The sequence below is a fragment of the Eumetopias jubatus genome, unplaced genomic scaffold (genome assembly GCF_037043125.1).
Source record: "Eumetopias jubatus isolate StellerSeaLion01/CBP00866 unplaced genomic scaffold, mEumJub1_p1.0 scaffold_3, whole genome shotgun sequence".
Taxonomy (NCBI): Eukaryota; Metazoa; Chordata; class Mammalia; order Carnivora; family Otariidae; genus Eumetopias; species Eumetopias jubatus.
This window is the reverse complement of record NW_028274809.1, coordinates 72,481,941-72,499,409: the sequence shown is the minus strand read 5'-3', so window position 1 is coordinate 72,499,409 and position 17,469 is coordinate 72,481,941. Positions and strand designations below refer to the sequence as shown.

The 17,469-nt window shown below is 36.9% G+C and overlaps 1 protein-coding gene across 6 annotated transcripts in view; it reads left to right on the top strand.

Moving 5' to 3' along the window:
- Nucleotides 1-17,469, top strand: part of PKP4 (plakophilin 4) — a 231,665-nt gene that overhangs the window by 120,851 nt on the left and 93,345 nt on the right. For all 6 annotated transcript variants that reach the window (XM_088021694.1, XM_088021693.1, XM_088021695.1 and 3 more), the window contains exon 3: nt 5,974-6,086. In XM_088021694.1, coding sequence (XP_087877820.1) covers nt 5,974-6,086 — 113 coding nt within the window. The remainder of the gene's footprint in view (nt 1-5,973; nt 6,087-17,469) is intronic.

The window sequence follows — 17,469 nt, the reverse complement described above, 5'->3', positions numbered from 1 at the left end:
AGAATAACTAGAAGAAAATAGATAATAGTGATGCAAGTGGGTAACTGTGGTTGGACTGCATGGGCCGCAAAGCACAATGAGCTTTTACACATATTTAGAAGAATAATGGTTTTTTTCAGTTAAGGAAAAAACACAGCATACTAACATCAGGAATGTAAGAGGGAATGTGATTCCAGATCCCATCTGGCATGACGACAATGAGGAATATTATAAACAACTTTATGCTAATAAGTAGAGATAGTGAGGAGGCAGAACTTTCTGGTACTTCAGGTATGGGCTGTGAAGAATGTATAGTCTTCACCAGAGAGAAAGCGGCAGAAAAAACAATATTTTCAGGAAACTACATTTCACTTAAAACCTTTCGAGTCTTAGTAACCCAGCGGTGGAGAATATTCTGAGTAAATAATGAAGAGTTTATAAGGAGAGAATTTGCAAACTGGAGTGAGGCTTCCATAGGGCACAGTTGAAAAGGGTCAGGAGATAATGTCACTACTGGCCGTCAGTGAGGACTTAAGAAGGGTTTGAGAGAGACTAGGAGGCCACAGGAGAATAAGCTATGCTCTATTTTCAGTGCCCAAAACAGAGTCCTTGAAGCTAAGGTGGAGCTCTTCCTGCTTATTAAAGAAGATGAGAGTGGAAGTACCTAATGCTAAAAGCTTCTTGGGGCTTCTGGAAACCAGAGGAAGTAGACAATAGCCTCTGACTAGATGTGCAGGATCCACAGTGTTTGTTTGAAAGGAACACTGAATCACCAATTCAAGGCCTCATTGAGGACTGAGGTGCCTGGGAGTTTAGGTAAATCTAAATAAGAAGGGAATAAGACAGAGATTTCACTGCCAGTGAGCAGCAGGAACAGGTGGATATGTATTTAAAGAACTAACTAGAAGTCTCAGAAACGGAAAATATTGTCATTGGAAAACAAGTAAAATCTCAGGGCACATAGAGAAATAGTGAGTTGAAAATAATACTGAGAAACTTCCTCTGAATATACCTCAGAGTAGCTAAGAGAAAATATGAAAAATCTGTTAAGACTCTAATTTCTGACATACCCTAGCCAGTCCTTTACTTGAAGGAAACTAAATATGGTGAGTAAAATGTTTTGCATTGTTTTTTGTTTCTTGTTTTTTTTAAAGCAGGGCTAAGCTGGAAAGTAAAGAATTCACAGAAACCAAAACTGAAATGAAAGTGAGACTCTTAAACTAAGTAAGCACTAAGTAAACCTGGCTTTCACCTTGAAGGTACCTGCCAAACCTAGGTGATCTTGAGCGTGCCGTTTGACAGCGACATGCTACCTGCCATTTGAGGGCTGCCCAAGGTGGGGAGTCTAACAGGAAATCCCTTGCCCAAAGCTAAAATTTTACAAAACTACATTAGTGTAAGGGTAATAAGAAACTTGCTCCACAGAAGAGGACAAGCCTGGGTGCTGGAAATAGGGAAACATTCTCACACATGTGAGAATTTAGGATACCTATGATTTTCAAAAACCTAAATGACCAATAAACATACGAAAAGATGTCGGTTATCAGGGAAATACAAATTAAAACAAATGCATGGTAGCTTCCCATATTTATCAGATTACCAAAAAAGGAAGTGGGGATTTAAGCCCCCAAATGCAAATTGATGTCCATGAGAATGTGGAGAAACTGGAACGCTGTCATATACTGCTGACTGGAATATAAATTGGTACAACTACTTGGGAAAATAATTGTGACAATCATTATCCAGTAAAGATGTGCATTACCTTCAGCCCAGCAATTCCATTTCTAGGTCTCTACTGTGGAAAAGTCAGGCACACGTGCACAAGTACAATGATGCTTATGTGGCAGCAGGCTTATAATTGCACACAATTGGAAACAACCCAAGGATTCATCATGTTGAGAACATATAAATACATATGTTCAAGCGCTCTAGCTGTGCAATAGAATACTGCTGAGAAAGGAAAATAAATGAGTTCTGTGTCTACTGATATTGATATATCTCAAAATCATAATTAAAGCAATCTGCACAAGTCTGCACAGTATTACCACTGATGTAAATTATGTGAACATGCAAGACAATACTATAAGTCATCTATGGATCTGGAAATATGGAGTAGTAATTATAAAGTATTCACATGAATATTAAATACCAAATTCAGGTTAGTGGTTTCTTCTGAAGAGGGAGGGAGAGAATAGGGTCCATGAGAGAGAAACTAGGGTATTTCAATATATCTGTAATATTTTATTTCTCAAAAAACCTGAAGCAAATGTAGCAAAACATTAAGATTTGCTATTGCTGGGTCAGGTTCTCCAAAGCTCATTGTGTTATTATCCATACTTTTTCTGTGCATTCAAAGTATCTCATGGTATTTAAAAATCAAGAGAGAAAATTTCTCTCTTTATATAAAAGGGGGCCAAAAAACAATACTGTCTTAGGATGGGTGAGGTGGAATTTTGGGTGCAGAGTATTTATTACAGATAGACACTTGTGGAGGAGGGGGGAAGGAAAAGCAGGATTGAGTAGAGGAGACGTTCAAATGCTCTGCAGGCTGGCCCAGCCCACAGGGAGCTCTGGAGGAAATCTGGGCCTTGCCTTTGTACACCCACCTCAATCAGTGGCTGGCTGCAGCCTGCCCAGAGGGCGTGCCCTTGAGCCAGGCTGTTCTCTGCCTCTGAGGCGCCCCTGAGGTGGCTGATAACTGGGCAGCAAGTCCTTCCTTGGGCTTCCTGCCCAGCTCTGTCCACCATATAAAGCATGAAAATGAAGTTTTTTTCCTTCTGTTCCTTTGGCTCACTGTCAGAAAATATTTACAAGTGTATTTACCTGAGAGAGATGAGGTAAACATAAAAAAAAGCTTTCAAACACATGTGAACAGACTCCATTTTATAGCATATTAGTAGCCTTGACTTTCTAAGTTTGTTTATGGTCTTGTATGCCAGAATTTAAGAGGAAATTGTCATATGCTAAATCATTGGCAAATGCTTTTAACATTGTTTTCCTTGTCTTCACAAAGGAGAACAAATATAGGGTCCCCTTATAATTCAGATGCCCAGTTTTGGATGCTGATTTAAGGATTAGCCTTTACAATGTAAGGTTGAACCAGAGTGTGTGGTAAAATATAAATTTTAAATTTATAGGTGGTATCTCTGTGTAATCATCTTAATGAGCATTATTTTAGAAATGATTAGGTGTGTTTTTGTGTGACCATGTAATACTGTCTTCCTCATCAGGCAATCTAAGAAGCTGGTAGAGACAGAATTGTCAAATATTTATATCCTGCTCACCCATCTTGGTGCTAGTCCCAAATGGGTGTTCTAGTTATGTTTTGTAGGTGTAATATTTATGATTTTGCAACAAAGTATACATATGTTTTCCTTGTAAATATTCACAGGTATTAGGTAACCTTTACAAATTCCCTGCTTTATGTCTTCCTGATATTCTGCTTTCAGTGCTTTAATGACATCCTGCTTATGAGAAGTGTGAGCAAATAATGGGCAGAATTATTTTTATAAAAGTAGCTGGTGATGTTCAATATTTTAGGTCCATGGCCAGTAGTGATATAATGCGGACTTTACTCAGTCTGTATGAATGTTGAAGTAATTACCCAATTTTTAAATGAAAACTGTAGCTACATCATGGGTACATTGATTCTCCTAGCAACTCGACTGCCATAAATGGTTTCTATAGGTGCTTCAATCAAGATTTCTAGTTGACTGACATGGCTAGTTATGTAGAAAAAGGTATTATTAAGCAAGTATTTGTGAATTCCCACATTTGTAGCATGTAACAAGGGCTGGAGAACAAGCTATGAGGTTCAACTTCCAGAAACAGTGTCTAAATCTGTGCCACAAAATTGGGTAAAGAAACCACCAACGCTGCCGCCAAGCGTCAACATAGCAGTTTGCGTGGAGGTCATTTCTGTATTAGGAACTTGACCTTGATGCCTGTTGCAGGGATTGCAGCAAGAAGGTGAAAGAAAGTAAACTTCGTGTTCTGATGTCAGAGTCTTAGTTTTAGAACCTGAGTCCACAGTCTGACATCTTCTTGGCAGAGCCAGTCACCGTATCTCTGCTTCTGAGGGAAGGAATTATGGGACAGTAAGTTCCAACTTCTGCCTTCAAGTGGGAAATTTCCCAACCATTTCCTTGAGAGGATGCTCAAAATGTCATAGGCAGCCACCAACATGATAAAAATCCACTGAAATGGAATTTTTTTGTATGAATGAAAATTTTTTTCTGTACTAATTTGAAACATACTTTAATCCTACCCTGGTAACTTTTGGCCATCGCCAAATGAAGAAAACACAGCAGCCCTCCATCCCTAGTAGCCACTGAACTCAGAACACAAAGGTAATGTGACGGCTGTGAGGATATTTTTGGATTCACAGATGGTCCTTTTCTGGCCCAGCTTGATACAAGCAACTGGTCTTCTGGGATAAGAGTGTATAACAAACAGTTGAGTAAAATAACTGAAAGAATGGAAGTATGTCACAAGAAATTGGATGTTGTTTAAGAGCAAAGTAAGACCAAATGTGAGATAAACATAAGACTATTTGCCCTTAAAATCAATTGTCTTAGCCTGATACTGAATGTTGTACAGTTATTATCTCTCTGGTCTGTCCTTGCTGAACATTTATTAAGAACAGAGGTCTAGGAAATGTTCAGCAGAGGTCGGAAGCGTCCCACTTTGATCATATTGTACAACATTTTTGAGCCAACTATTATTCATTCAGGCCATGTCCTATATACCCACACCAGCTGGGCTCATTAGAAAAGTATTCTCCGTATCAGAAAGCAGTAAGGAGTTCAGGGACTGTATCTTAAAAATTATTCTAAGAATAGTTTGGAGAATTTACAAAGCCTATGCTGTGAGTAATAGCATGTTTGCCTGATTCCACAGGGAGCTAATACACTTCAATTAAATTGTTTTAAGTTTTTGCATGGCAAACAAATATGTATATATCGTCATAAATAATTTTTAAGGTAGTTTTATTTCTGATTAGTTTCTAGGTTTAGGGTTCATAGACTGGTATTTTGAACTAGCAGTCATTGTCCAATTAAACTACTTACAGTTCGGCATTTGCTTTGAGTAGACTTGCAAGGAGATAATATGGCACAGGGGAGCTTGAGGTGTTATTTGTGGCTTAAAGCCTTTGGAGTATACTTGATTTGATCTATAGATGTTTTATAGCATAGCATCCTTCCTATTTATTAGAATCTTGTCAAGGTAACAATGAGATAAGTACAAATGAAGTTAAAGCCTCTTCTCCTATGAAAGAACTTCCTTGCCTTCATAATGCGGCATACAATGAATAAGATCATTTCTTTAAACAATCTTCCCAGCTTTTAAATACAATTTTAAATTCTATATTGTGGCTCAGACTTTATTTTTTTCTTCCCTTCACACAGTGACACATGAACAATGAACATGTTATTTCATAACAATAGAAAAATTTTATTGCTTATATTGCAGATAAACATAGCAAGACTTTTTCTGTAGAGTTGGAATGATTTTTTTTTCCTCAACAATTAAAGGCTCTGTATCAAACATGTTAAAGTGATGCTCATGGGAATTTACATTTTTTCAATACAGTATGAAGGACAAAAAAAGTTAGCTCCTAAGGCTGTAGAGCTTACATTGGATGGTGGGCACCTGATGTAGACATATCAAGGACTCTGCAGACCTTATATTTAATAGAGCACTGTAGCAGAAGTACTGTTTGCAAACCTCAATTAGAAAAACAGACAGAAAAGCAAATAAATATCTACGTTTCCCATCCCAAACAAAGCTAATATTCGAGTGCCTTTCAGTTTGAAAAAAGTACAAATCAGTAGGTTATCTAGGCCCACAATTCCACCCAAAACTTTTTAATTTCACGAAGCCACACTAGATATAATGCTATGTTTTGGGTATGTTCCTGTGTTTCCTGTGACATGCATTCACATATATATCTGTCTTGGCGCCTTATATGCCTTTTATTTCCTTGAATCACAGGAGCTTCAGTTTCAACGACTCACCCGAGAACTGGAAGTGGAAAGGCAGATCGTTGCCAGTCAGCTAGAGAGATGTAGGCTTGGAGCAGAATCCCCAAGTATCGCCAGCACCAGGTACAGGGCCAACGGCTCTATCTTCTTACATACCTTCAAGTTCCATGCCTTATTAAGTTGTCCTGGATGCAGCAAATGATTCTCTTAGTGTTGTCACTGTTAACTTGCCTTTCTGAATTGGACACCAAAACTGTCAATTTATTCTAATTTGAGAAGCCTCTTGCAATATTGATTACCCTTCAGTCCTGTGCTTGAAGTGTTTTATATGGCATTGGTAAGTTTCTGTACGCTACCTTTAGAAGTTTGATTTCTTATATGTAGACACAGTTAATGGATGTTTTTCACAGTTAATTACTAATTATTTGGCAAAGCTAATTGAGTTTGAAAACCTGATATTGATTTTTTTAACTAAGAAATATTTCTAAATGATAACATTTAAGTAGCTTTTAAAAATGTTTTCATTTGACCTTGAGTTTTTCTAGAACTCTGTCAATCCACCATACAAAATAATTACTAGATGAAATAATTTAGTGTATTCACATAATAAATTGTAAACCAATATATTACTGAAAAAAGCCATGTTTAATCAGAATTATTGTTTTGTGTTTAAATAGCCTCATAAGCTATTTAAAAACATCATTATTATAAAAAATTAGTGCCATAAGCACCAAATGGTGAAATCACTACTTACCCTATTTGTGGATTTCTTTCTTGTTAAGTACATATTCTAGTAAAGCCTACCATAAAATAACTTCTATTGCTTGCAATTTGAAGCTTGGTTTCTTTACTCCTATGTAGGTATGTACCAACAGTAACTTGTCTCTTTAGTTATTTCTAACATAGTTATTGTTCTACTTGTCAGTATCATCTATTACTCTTAGCCAAGAAAGCCTTCTTAGTGAATAGAGTGCTCTCTGTAGTTCCTCCATTCTGGCTAATTATTGCTATGGATTTAAGAACATTAGGCTGATAAGTTGTGTTCTCGTGAATTTTTTCATCTCTGACCCGTAAGAGTTGTGCATATTGGTATGTTTAGTAAGGCATAAAGTATACAAATAAGATTAATAAAACTTTTAAAACATAAATATTAAATTATGTGATCATTTTTTAGTTATCCACGCAGTTTTTGGGGGGTTTTTTTGGAAGGGAAATTACATGCAAGGAGTAAAATTGTAAATCAAGTATTTCTAACTCTGGTTTTGTAGTTACTCAATGAAATAAATTTATAAAGGAAGTTAAAATTGTTAAAATTAATTTTAATTCTATTCAGTATTTTTTTTCAATATTTTTAAAAAGCTATCTGTACCTTTAGCACCAAAAAGAACAATTCACAAACTCAATAATATGGTATTGTATATTTTTCCAAAGACATAGACCCACAGATTTAAAAATACATAATTTTATACATAGAAAATTTAATTCAACATTTAACAAATTCAGTTAGGACTTTTATTCTGGCAACTTAGCTAATTAAACTAACATAGAAATTCTCTTGATAAACCCATAGAAATACTTGATATATCAATAAAGCAAGTCAATACATTGAGAAAATGGCAAAATAGAAAGGAAAACCCCCAGATACTAGAAATAGGAAGGAAACTGAAAGCCAGAGCCAGAAGCATTTGAGCTACCTCTGCAGGAGACCTAGGGACAGTCAACCCATCCCCTTCAAAAGCACTAGAGTCTTAGATTTAATACCCATACAGGGACCCAAGAATGAGGCCTTGTATATGTTCAAGATGGTGCATGTGTACTTAAGATTGCTGTATTAAGCTATGACCCTCAAAGGGCTGCACCCATGGTAAACTCCCAAGCTCGTACCACATGTGGATTTGGAGCCCAAATGTAATTCTTCACGTTGTTCAGAATCACCAGCTGAGAAACTGGCATCACTAAAGATGAGCTCACAATCAGATATTCTAAAACTTGACTCAAAAACACCCAACAATAAGTGAGAATCAGCTGAAAGAAGGGTATGATTTAAAACTTGAAGAACGTGCTATCCTTGGAGAAAGTATGACAGGTGTGCACAATATGGCAGGTACAAGGATGTTCATTATAGCATTATTTGCAAAAGTAAGATATGAGAAAGAACATAATTATCATCAGGATGGAAATGGGAAATGAACTGTGGATAAGTGGACTCAAGAACAGTTAAAATGAAGTAATTACGTTACATGTATGAACATGAACATCTTTGCAAAACAGACTTCTGAGTGAAAACCACAAATTGTAGAAGAATAGATGTAGGAGGATATCACTATGAACATATTAAAAATATATGCAGCAGCACTATATAATATTTAAGCAGTGTTCGATATTGTTCATGAATGTATGTATGTGTAGTAAAAGTATAAAAAACATTTTGGACTGACACCAATTTAAGATAGTGGTACCTCTAGGAAGGAATGGAGGAGGAAGCTATCAGAAATTAGGCCTTAGCCAAATCTGTAACATGTTATTTAAAATTTGACATCTAGAGTAAACATGACACAATATTAACATTTGTTTAAATGAGGATGGTGGTTGATATGTGCATGGCTCTTAGATTATTTTCTGCGCCGGCTCTTAGATTATTTTCTGCGCCGTAAGTTTTAAAATATTAAATAATTTTAAGGTTACATAGTTGAATTAGCTAATTCCATAGGTTTGTTTAAAATGTTAGCAAAAATACATGTTATAATATTTACTCTGAGTGATTTTGGTGTTTTGTCTCTTGATCTCAGTGCCTAGTGTGGTGTGTAGCGTGTCACTGGGCTCCGTCAGTGACTTTTGGGTGAATGAATGGATTCTGCAGAAGGGGAAGTTGGGTTGACCAGAGAAAGGGGGAAAGCACGCACAGAGGTATATAGGATTCCCCACTGTGTTTGTATTGGAGCACCAAGGATGTGTCCTAAAAGGGCCTAATGACTTAGGAGGTTGGAAGGGTAAAGCTGGCATCTGATTGGAGAACTGGGAACCAAGGTGATGATAAGTAACCTTCATTAGGTCTTAAAGGAGACCTGTTGAAAGTTGTTTTTGGAGGTAGTTGTCCTGGTAGTGTAGTGCATAGGTCAGAATGAAAAGAGACCAGGCAGCAGGCCAGGAAATCTGTTACGGAATCTTAGGGTTATGAGAAAGGCTGGTTTTGACATTCAGTGAACACTGATTAGAATCATAAATGATCCGTTTTGATTGTCCTACACACATCTCACACTGGATTCTCATGTATTCTTGATGCCCCCAACATAATGCTAACCCTTCCTTACAGCCTTTCCCAAGTTTCTCTGTGAAGGTGATCTCTCTTCATCTGAGCTCATAGCTGTTTGTGCCTTTGTCAACTCTCTATGAGGTGGTAAGGCCCACCCCACCCCCACAGCCCTGGCACAGTGCCTGGTGCTCAGCAGGCAGGCATCCAGACACATGCTCATTGGACGAATCATGAACCTCAGCAAAGCCTCGTGTTTTAAGCTTATCAAGTAAGGGTGCTCCACCATGAGGTTATCTACTTGGCACCTGTGGGTTGCTGCCCGCCCTTTCTCATATCTACCCTCTTTCAGTGTGCTTTTCGGTGGGCCACAAGAAGACCATTGACACACTTACTGTGCTCTGTGACCACCCGCTTTCCACACTAGCAAGGAGCCCGTTAGAAAGCAATGTTAGTGAGGGAGCATAGGTTTTTGTCACTTGAGAGACCCCTCTGTGTCTTCCGGTCCCCACCAACTGTCACTCTCAGAACAAGAATCTAAAGATAAAGAAAAACAGAAATTAGCTCTCAGACCCAAGGCCTCTTTCTTGTTAGCCATTGCTGATGTTCTCAAAGGAAATTAAAAGTGGGACCACTACTGATGGCCATGAAGCTTCCTTTGGATTCAGGTTGTTCTTACATGAATTGAGTTTAGCCAGCAAAACAGGGGATTGATAACTAGTTATCTTTCATATTGTTTTATTTAGATCCTCTGTCAGCATTGGTAAGGTGACCTGTAAGGTTTTCTTAGGTTTCCTAGTCCAAAGATGGTGTTATAATAACACAAAGGGAAATGAAAAGTATATTTTTCTGTACTTTTTCTGTTGTTCAAAGTATTTTCTGTTATTGGCCTTACCCTTTGAGTAAGAAGAAGGAGGCAGTGGCATGAGGTCTTATTTAGTAAAGGATTCTTTTATTGTGATGAATAATATACCATGGAGCCCTCTCCCAAAGGAGTGGCTCTAAAACTGAGCAGTTTGGTTCCCTCACACTTGTAGTACCAATGATGAATTTTTAACCCATGCCATGAGATGTTCTCATTTTCTAGGTGGAGAAACTGAACCTCTGCTTATTTTTATTTAGGAACAGTATCCTGAAAAGTGAACTGCCATTTATTTGCAGTATGCCTTGTTGCGAACTTAAAAAACAGAAATCATTAAAAATCATTTTAAAATCTTAATGATTAAAGTAATCGCTTAGTTTCTTTATTAATGCCCTCTTGGAAATCTAGTTCTAAACAAGGTTAATAACCCCGTTTCTGATACGATTTCTCATTTGCTTTATTTACTCCAAAAAAGCTCTAATAACCCAAGCAATATCAACATATAATGATCCTTAATCTGGAATTGATGGTGCTTATGTCCTAAGATGATATGTTAAGCCAAAAATAATCATTGTGACTTCAAAAAGCCTGAAAGTGAGTTATGAGATTAGTTAATAGAGAAGTTACAGCCTGTGTGCTTTGTGCCAAGTATACTTTAGTTACCTATGTATTTAATATTTCCCCTCATCGAAGGTAGGCTATGGAAATACTTAATAAGGAAATCACAACTTTTCTCCATTTATAATGACTACAGTATAGTTCTTTATATATTTAATATTCACTTCATGGGATCAATTGATAGAGAAGACACCACTTTTCTTCATTTGTTTTGAGCATACTATAGTTATGTATGTATTTAATATTTTGCCTCATTCCAAAAGTATTTGAAACCTCTTTTAAAAATACAAAAATCAAAAATGGAGTGAGGAAGTGAGAGCAAATGGAAGATAATGATGAGAAAAATAAGATGAAACCAAGGTAAGATAGTATAAACATGTATGTTGCTAACATTCCCTGCATTTGCTAAAAGTAGGGAGCCACTTTGGCTCTGAGTGACCTAGTACCCATCCTAAAGAGAGAAACATGAATGAATTATATTCAAAATGTCTGTTGGATAAAACCAAACCAGGTTGCTCAGGAAAATCTGCCATTCCTGGGGCCAAGACTTGAGTGCTTTCTCCTGTGAGTCGCCACTGAGAGACCACTTGTGATGTGGCAAACAGCATCCTTGGTCGTCTCTCTCTGTATGAAATCAGGCTCATAGGTTTCTTTCTTATACTGCTAAATGGACTATAAATAGATAGAATAGCACCTTACCTGGATGTAATTCTCCAGGAGGCCAAATTTGACACTCCGGTTTGACTCAAAGATGGTATTTAGCATATCATCAGATGGATGGGTTAATTTCAGGCCCCCCAGTCAGGCAGCATGCCACAATGACTGTTTCTGTCTGCCATGCTTTTTACGGTCATGGGTAACAACAGGTCCTGTGTCACAGGCCACTGTGCAGCTACCTGCTGTGTGTGCCCTGACAAGGGACATGGCCCTCATGGGATGCTGAGGTGTGTACAGCTCATCTCAGGAGAATCTCAGCACAGTTAACTCAGAGGGAAGTTTGCTCTTTCAACCTCTTGCCTCCCATGGGTTAAGCAACAACCTTCAAATTCAAATTTTGATGAGCATGGAATGTATTCTTTTTCTCGTCACAGCATCATCAATGGGGTTTCTTTCTGACATTAGTCTAGGTTAGATTCCACTGGGGGATAAGATGACAGTAAAAGGTCCCGGTAGCCCACAGTGAGGGGTCCAGCTCCTCACCCCAGGATTTCCCCTGCCCACCTCCGCTCCCAAGGGCAAAGGAAGGGACAGGGGTGGCCAGAGCAGTATTCTTCCTCTGTTTTGGGGTTTGGGTTTTATTTTGTTTTTTTACTGACTGTGGAGTTAAATAATGCTCATTTCAGACAACTTGTATAATTCAAAAAAGTATAGAGTAAAACCCATAATTCTACCATTCAGAGACAACCATTTTATTTTCAAGTCACGCTTATTGAAGTGTAATTTACTTAGAGTAAAATTCACCCTTTGTAACATACAGTTTTATGATTTTTGATATTTTTGGCATGTGGTTGTATAACCACCACCACAAAGAACATTTCCACTAACCCCAAAAAAGAGGCAACCACTTTTAAGTGTTTGCTGAACTTCATTCTCTTCAATTTTTTTTTTTTTAATTTAAGTTTAAGGTCATTCCCCCTGGCTACCCTTGTGTCTTGTTCCTAAAGTCCCACTTTGACATGCCAGGCCTAACTTTTAATGGCTCCCACTTGCCTGAGGAATTCCCAGTGGGACAAAAAACTTGAGGCTGAGGGGCGCCTGGGTGGCTCAGTCAGTTAAGCGTCTGCCTTCAGCTCAGGTCATGATCCCAGGGTCCTGGATTGAGCCCCGCATGGGGCTCTCTGCTCAGCGGGGAGCCTGCTTCTCCCTCACACTCTCCCTCTGTGCTTTCTCTCTCTCTCTCAAATAAATAAATAAAATCTTAAAAAAAAAAAAAAAAAAAACCTTGAGGCTGAACCAGTGACCTAGGGCTGCTAATTCAGCAGCGGCTAGAGATCATTACAGCCTTCCAGTGGCAGGCGGCGGCACAGCGTGGGAGGAAGACTTGGCCAGGGGAAATACTCCAAGGCAGATTCAGCCTTCAAGTATCCAAGGTGTGGCCTGTGCGTCGTGTTTCATGTAAGCAGAGAAATTGCTTGAGTGGTTCAACTTGTTGGGTAACAAAACTGTGCAAGGAGAAGAAAATGGAATTGGAACTGAAAAGTCAGTAAATGAAAATATGATCAACTTCAACTTCAAGAAACTATTTCTGAGATTTTATTGTACAGAATTCCAAAACTATCCCTGATTGCAGACTTGGAATCTTGCCATTCATTGTCCAGAAACAAAGTTACTTCTCGACAAGTTGTAGACGGTAAAAGAAAAAGTTTCTTTCTTTAGGGTACATAAGTTGGTTCCACGAATTTTATCTTGTAAATCATAGTTTGTCCACTTATTAAAATGGAACACTAAATTTTCATTCATATTGAGTCAAAAAAAAGATTCTTAAAAAATGGACCTTTTAATAATTGTAGGAAACATTAATGGCAACTTTTGGAATCAAAGTACAGTTTTAAGTTTTCATTTTGATTTTTATACATTGTCTTAAACTTTGATGACCCCATTTGGAAACAGTTTGTCCCTTCACATTGTCTGTCCTTTAACTGGCTGCTACTGATGTTAGGAAGTTACTCTAGACTGAGAAAAATCCTGTCCATATCAACTGAATGAGGGGGAGAATGGGTGGCAATATTGAAATTAAATAACTTCACACTCTTCCCAAGATTCTCTCTCCCTTTCAGTTAGTTTAAAGCCCTGCTAAAATAGAATTCTTTATGGTTTCAAAAAGGTCGTACAATCTTGACAAATAGCCTTCTTATCGCCACTTAAGAAAAGAACTGTGTTATTTTTTAATGAAAAGATTTGATTCTCCACTGCCATTCAGATATTTTTTTACACTTTATTGGGTCATCTGCTAGTGCCCATCAGGCTTCCATTGATACTATTAAAAATTCTAAAAGTGTTTTAGGCTGACAGCAGAAAAGGCTTTTTCATGGTTCAAGTCTTTTCTTCAGCGAATATTTTTAAGTCATTGTGAAGTAAACCTCCTCAAATGATACATTCTTTAAAAATGAAGAGTCTTTGAAAAGATTGAATGTTTGTGCCTTGACAGTTTATTGCTCTTCTAATGTACCACTTCAGGAGGAGGCTTGATAAAAAGTTCTGTCCCTTTGGCCTCCAGAGCTCTCACCAGCAAAACCTGAGTTTTTAAAATAATAGTTTTATTGAGATATATTTCACATACCATAAAATGCATACTTTTAAAATGTGCAATTCATATTTTTAGTGTATTCACAGAGTTTGTTCAAGCCTTACCACTGTTCCATTTTAGAGCATTTTTATCACCCTATAAGAAGCCTTCTACCTATTAGCACCCCTTTCCAATTCTCCCCTCCCCACAGCCCCTGAGAACTGTTCATCTACTTTCTGTCTCTGTGGATTTGCCCATTGGACATTTCCTATATATCAGGCAATGTATGGCCTTTTGTGACTTGGTTTCTTTCATTGAGCATGATGATTTTCAAGGTTCACCCATGTTTGTAACACCCATGTTGTATCAGTACTAAATCCCTTTTTGTTTCTAAATAATTATTCCATTGTATGGATAATACCACATTTTGTTTATTCATTTGCCAGCTAATAGACATTAGGGTTGTTTCTACTTTTTGACTATTGTATGTCAAATACTACTATGTCTCTAGGTGTTAAGAGGGGAAGATCCCACGGGGTTTGCTTTAGGCATTCTTAGTTTGGGGGTCAGAGAGAGGCACAGGGAGTGATAGAAGTTTTCCTGAGCCTCTCCACCTACTCTCCTACTCCCTCACAAGAACTTGCCTTCTTCCTTTCTCATCTGCTTTCTGTTATGGTGAATCCCTGTCTATTGCTGAGCTAGTTGTCTGTGTGAAGTTACTTTAGTGTGTAGTAGGTAAAGCTGTTTGGGAGTCCTATAATACTCATCAGAATATAGTTCACCCAATTTCCATTCCTAAGTATTGTCTTCAGTCACTAGTGTCTCTCTTAATGGTCAAACAAATAAAAGTGCTCTGATTTCGTTTCTAATTCAGACCAAATGAAGAATAAACTATTTGATATTTGAATGTAACTATCAGAAACTCTCTTGGGGATCTGTGCAGTGAATATTTATTAAATGGATGCTCTTATGAGCAATTTTCATAACACTGAATTTTTATGATGCAACTCCTGTTGTAAACCCAGTAAAGAGTACAGCATCTGAAAGATACATAAATGAGTCTGTGGCTGACCTGCAGCTCTACAGAAGTCATTTATCTCGAGCAGTTTACTTAAGCACAGTTCTTCCAGAAGGCATTTTAATTACCGCTTCTCATTGCCATTCCAGTCACAAGCCAATTTCATCTGGGACATACAAATCCACGTGGCAACTATCTCTGCTGATTTGAATTAAACTTGTATAAGCTAGGTCTTCTGCAGGGCATGTGAGCCCAAGGTAATTCAACCAAAATTCCATTAAGCTAACCTATTTTAACCTAAGAATGTTACCATGTATAATGTGGATTTTAAGCCAAGTAGTTTTCATAAGTAATAGTCTTTTATGGACCTATAACATTATACAACAAAAAGTTTTAATCATAGTAAATAAATATTTCAAAATTAATTACCTGTTTTTTAAATTGAATATTTAAAAATATTAAGCGGGAGATAAGGTTAGAAGGAACCACAAAAAGAGATCAAGTTTATAGTTTGCATCAAAGTTTCAGATTATCTTGAGACTATTTTAATGTATTTGGTTAAATATGAAGGCAGCCCAACTATATTAATTTTCTAATTAATGAAGAAGAAAATACTTCTTAAAATTCAGAGGCCCATGCTTCTAAAATATATGTATCATGCCATTATTTAATTGTCTTTTAAAGTGCCATTTTAATTAAAATAACATTATTTCATTTTCTGTAATTTTTCATAGTTCACATTCTATAATTACTATTCTCAAAATATGAAGCAATGATAAATTATTCAGTCAATATAGGAATTATATTACCAGACCCCACTCTTAGTCATTAGGCTTTTTTAACTATGTGTATGTGTTGATAGATTATAAAGTAATTTAAATAGGCCACATAGTATATTTCAAGGTGCTTCCTGAAAAAAAATTTACCTTTACTGCTTCATGGGGAATTAATAATTACTTCAATCATGTATCTTGTATTTACTGTCATTTGGGTTTTATCTTCATTTTTTTAAATCTTCATCTTAAGAAATGTTAGAAGTACTAAGAAGCACAGAGAATAGTACAACAAAAACTCAAGTACTCACATCCCAGAACTGAAAATTGTTGATAATTCATCATATTGGCTTTTTATTTAAAATTTCTTTACAATTCAAGCCCTCTTTGCCCCCATTCTCTCTTCCCGATAGCTAACCACAAGTATATAGTCTTCCAGTTTACTTTGTGTGCTTTTATATCATTATACATCCTTGACCAATATTTTGTGTTTCTTTTTTTAACTTAGTATGGTATAGTGTGTGTATCATTGTGCACTAAGTATTTTTCTACTCAGTATTTAGAATCTATCCATGTTGGTACGTGTAGATCTAGTTTATGTTTTTAACTGCTGTTATATAGATATTTCATGGAATGATCAACTGTATGGCCATTTCCTTATTGAAGAACATTTTCCTTCTACTTTTCAATACTATAAATAATGCAATACTGAACATTTTTGAACCTATCTCTTGGTTTACACATATAAGATTATGGAAAATACATCATTATAAGTAGAATATTTGGGTCATAATAAATGTACATTTTCAATTTTTCCAGATCTTCCTGAATTGCTTTCTGAGGTATCGCAACACTTGTACACTCTCAAGCAGTATGTGTTAAAGTTCCAGGGTGTATGTGTGTCTCTCATCTTTGTCTTTCTTTCTCTCTCTCACTCTTTTTTTTTGGCCAACATTTAAGATTAGGTAGGCTCTTTAAATTGTACCAATCTGATGTTATCTCATTTTACTTTGGATTTTCTTGATGACTAATGGGATTGAGTATGTTCATGTCTTTATGATCCATTTGCATTTCCTATTCATATTCTTTGCCCACTTTTCATTTTTTTAAGATTTTATTTCTTTATTTGAGAGAGAGAGCAGGGAGAGGAGCAGAGGGAGAGGGACAAGCAGACTCCACACACTGAGCGTGCAGCCCAGTGGAGGGCTCGATCCCACAACTCTGAGATCATGACCTGGGTCGAAATCAAGAGTTAGACCCTTAACCAACCGAGCCTCCCAGGCTCCCCCCTCTTTGCCTGCTTTTCTAATGAGTGATTTGGCTTATTGTCTTTGGTTCTATCATTAGTTTTTTTTTGCACTGAAATAACTCTGGGATGTATATGTTAAAATAGTACAGGTCTTAATATATCATAGCACTGAAAGTACATTATATTAATCTACTATTAGAATACAAGTCCTTTAGTATCATTACAAGTACTTAGAAGATACAACCTCTATATGATATATAATAATAGATACCTAATTATCCACATCTGCAGTTGAGGGAAGGTAAGAGCCCAAACAGATGATACTAACATTACTTTCTATTTCCAGATAACATTTCATGACTTTGCATTTACTTACATATTTTTTTGCAAATATTTATGATGTCTTCTCTAAACTCACTCAGTGAATATGTATACCTTTACTTTATTGTAGAGATAAAAAGATGTAAAAGCCTGGAAATTTCCAGTCTAGCAGAAGGGACCATTTTGTAT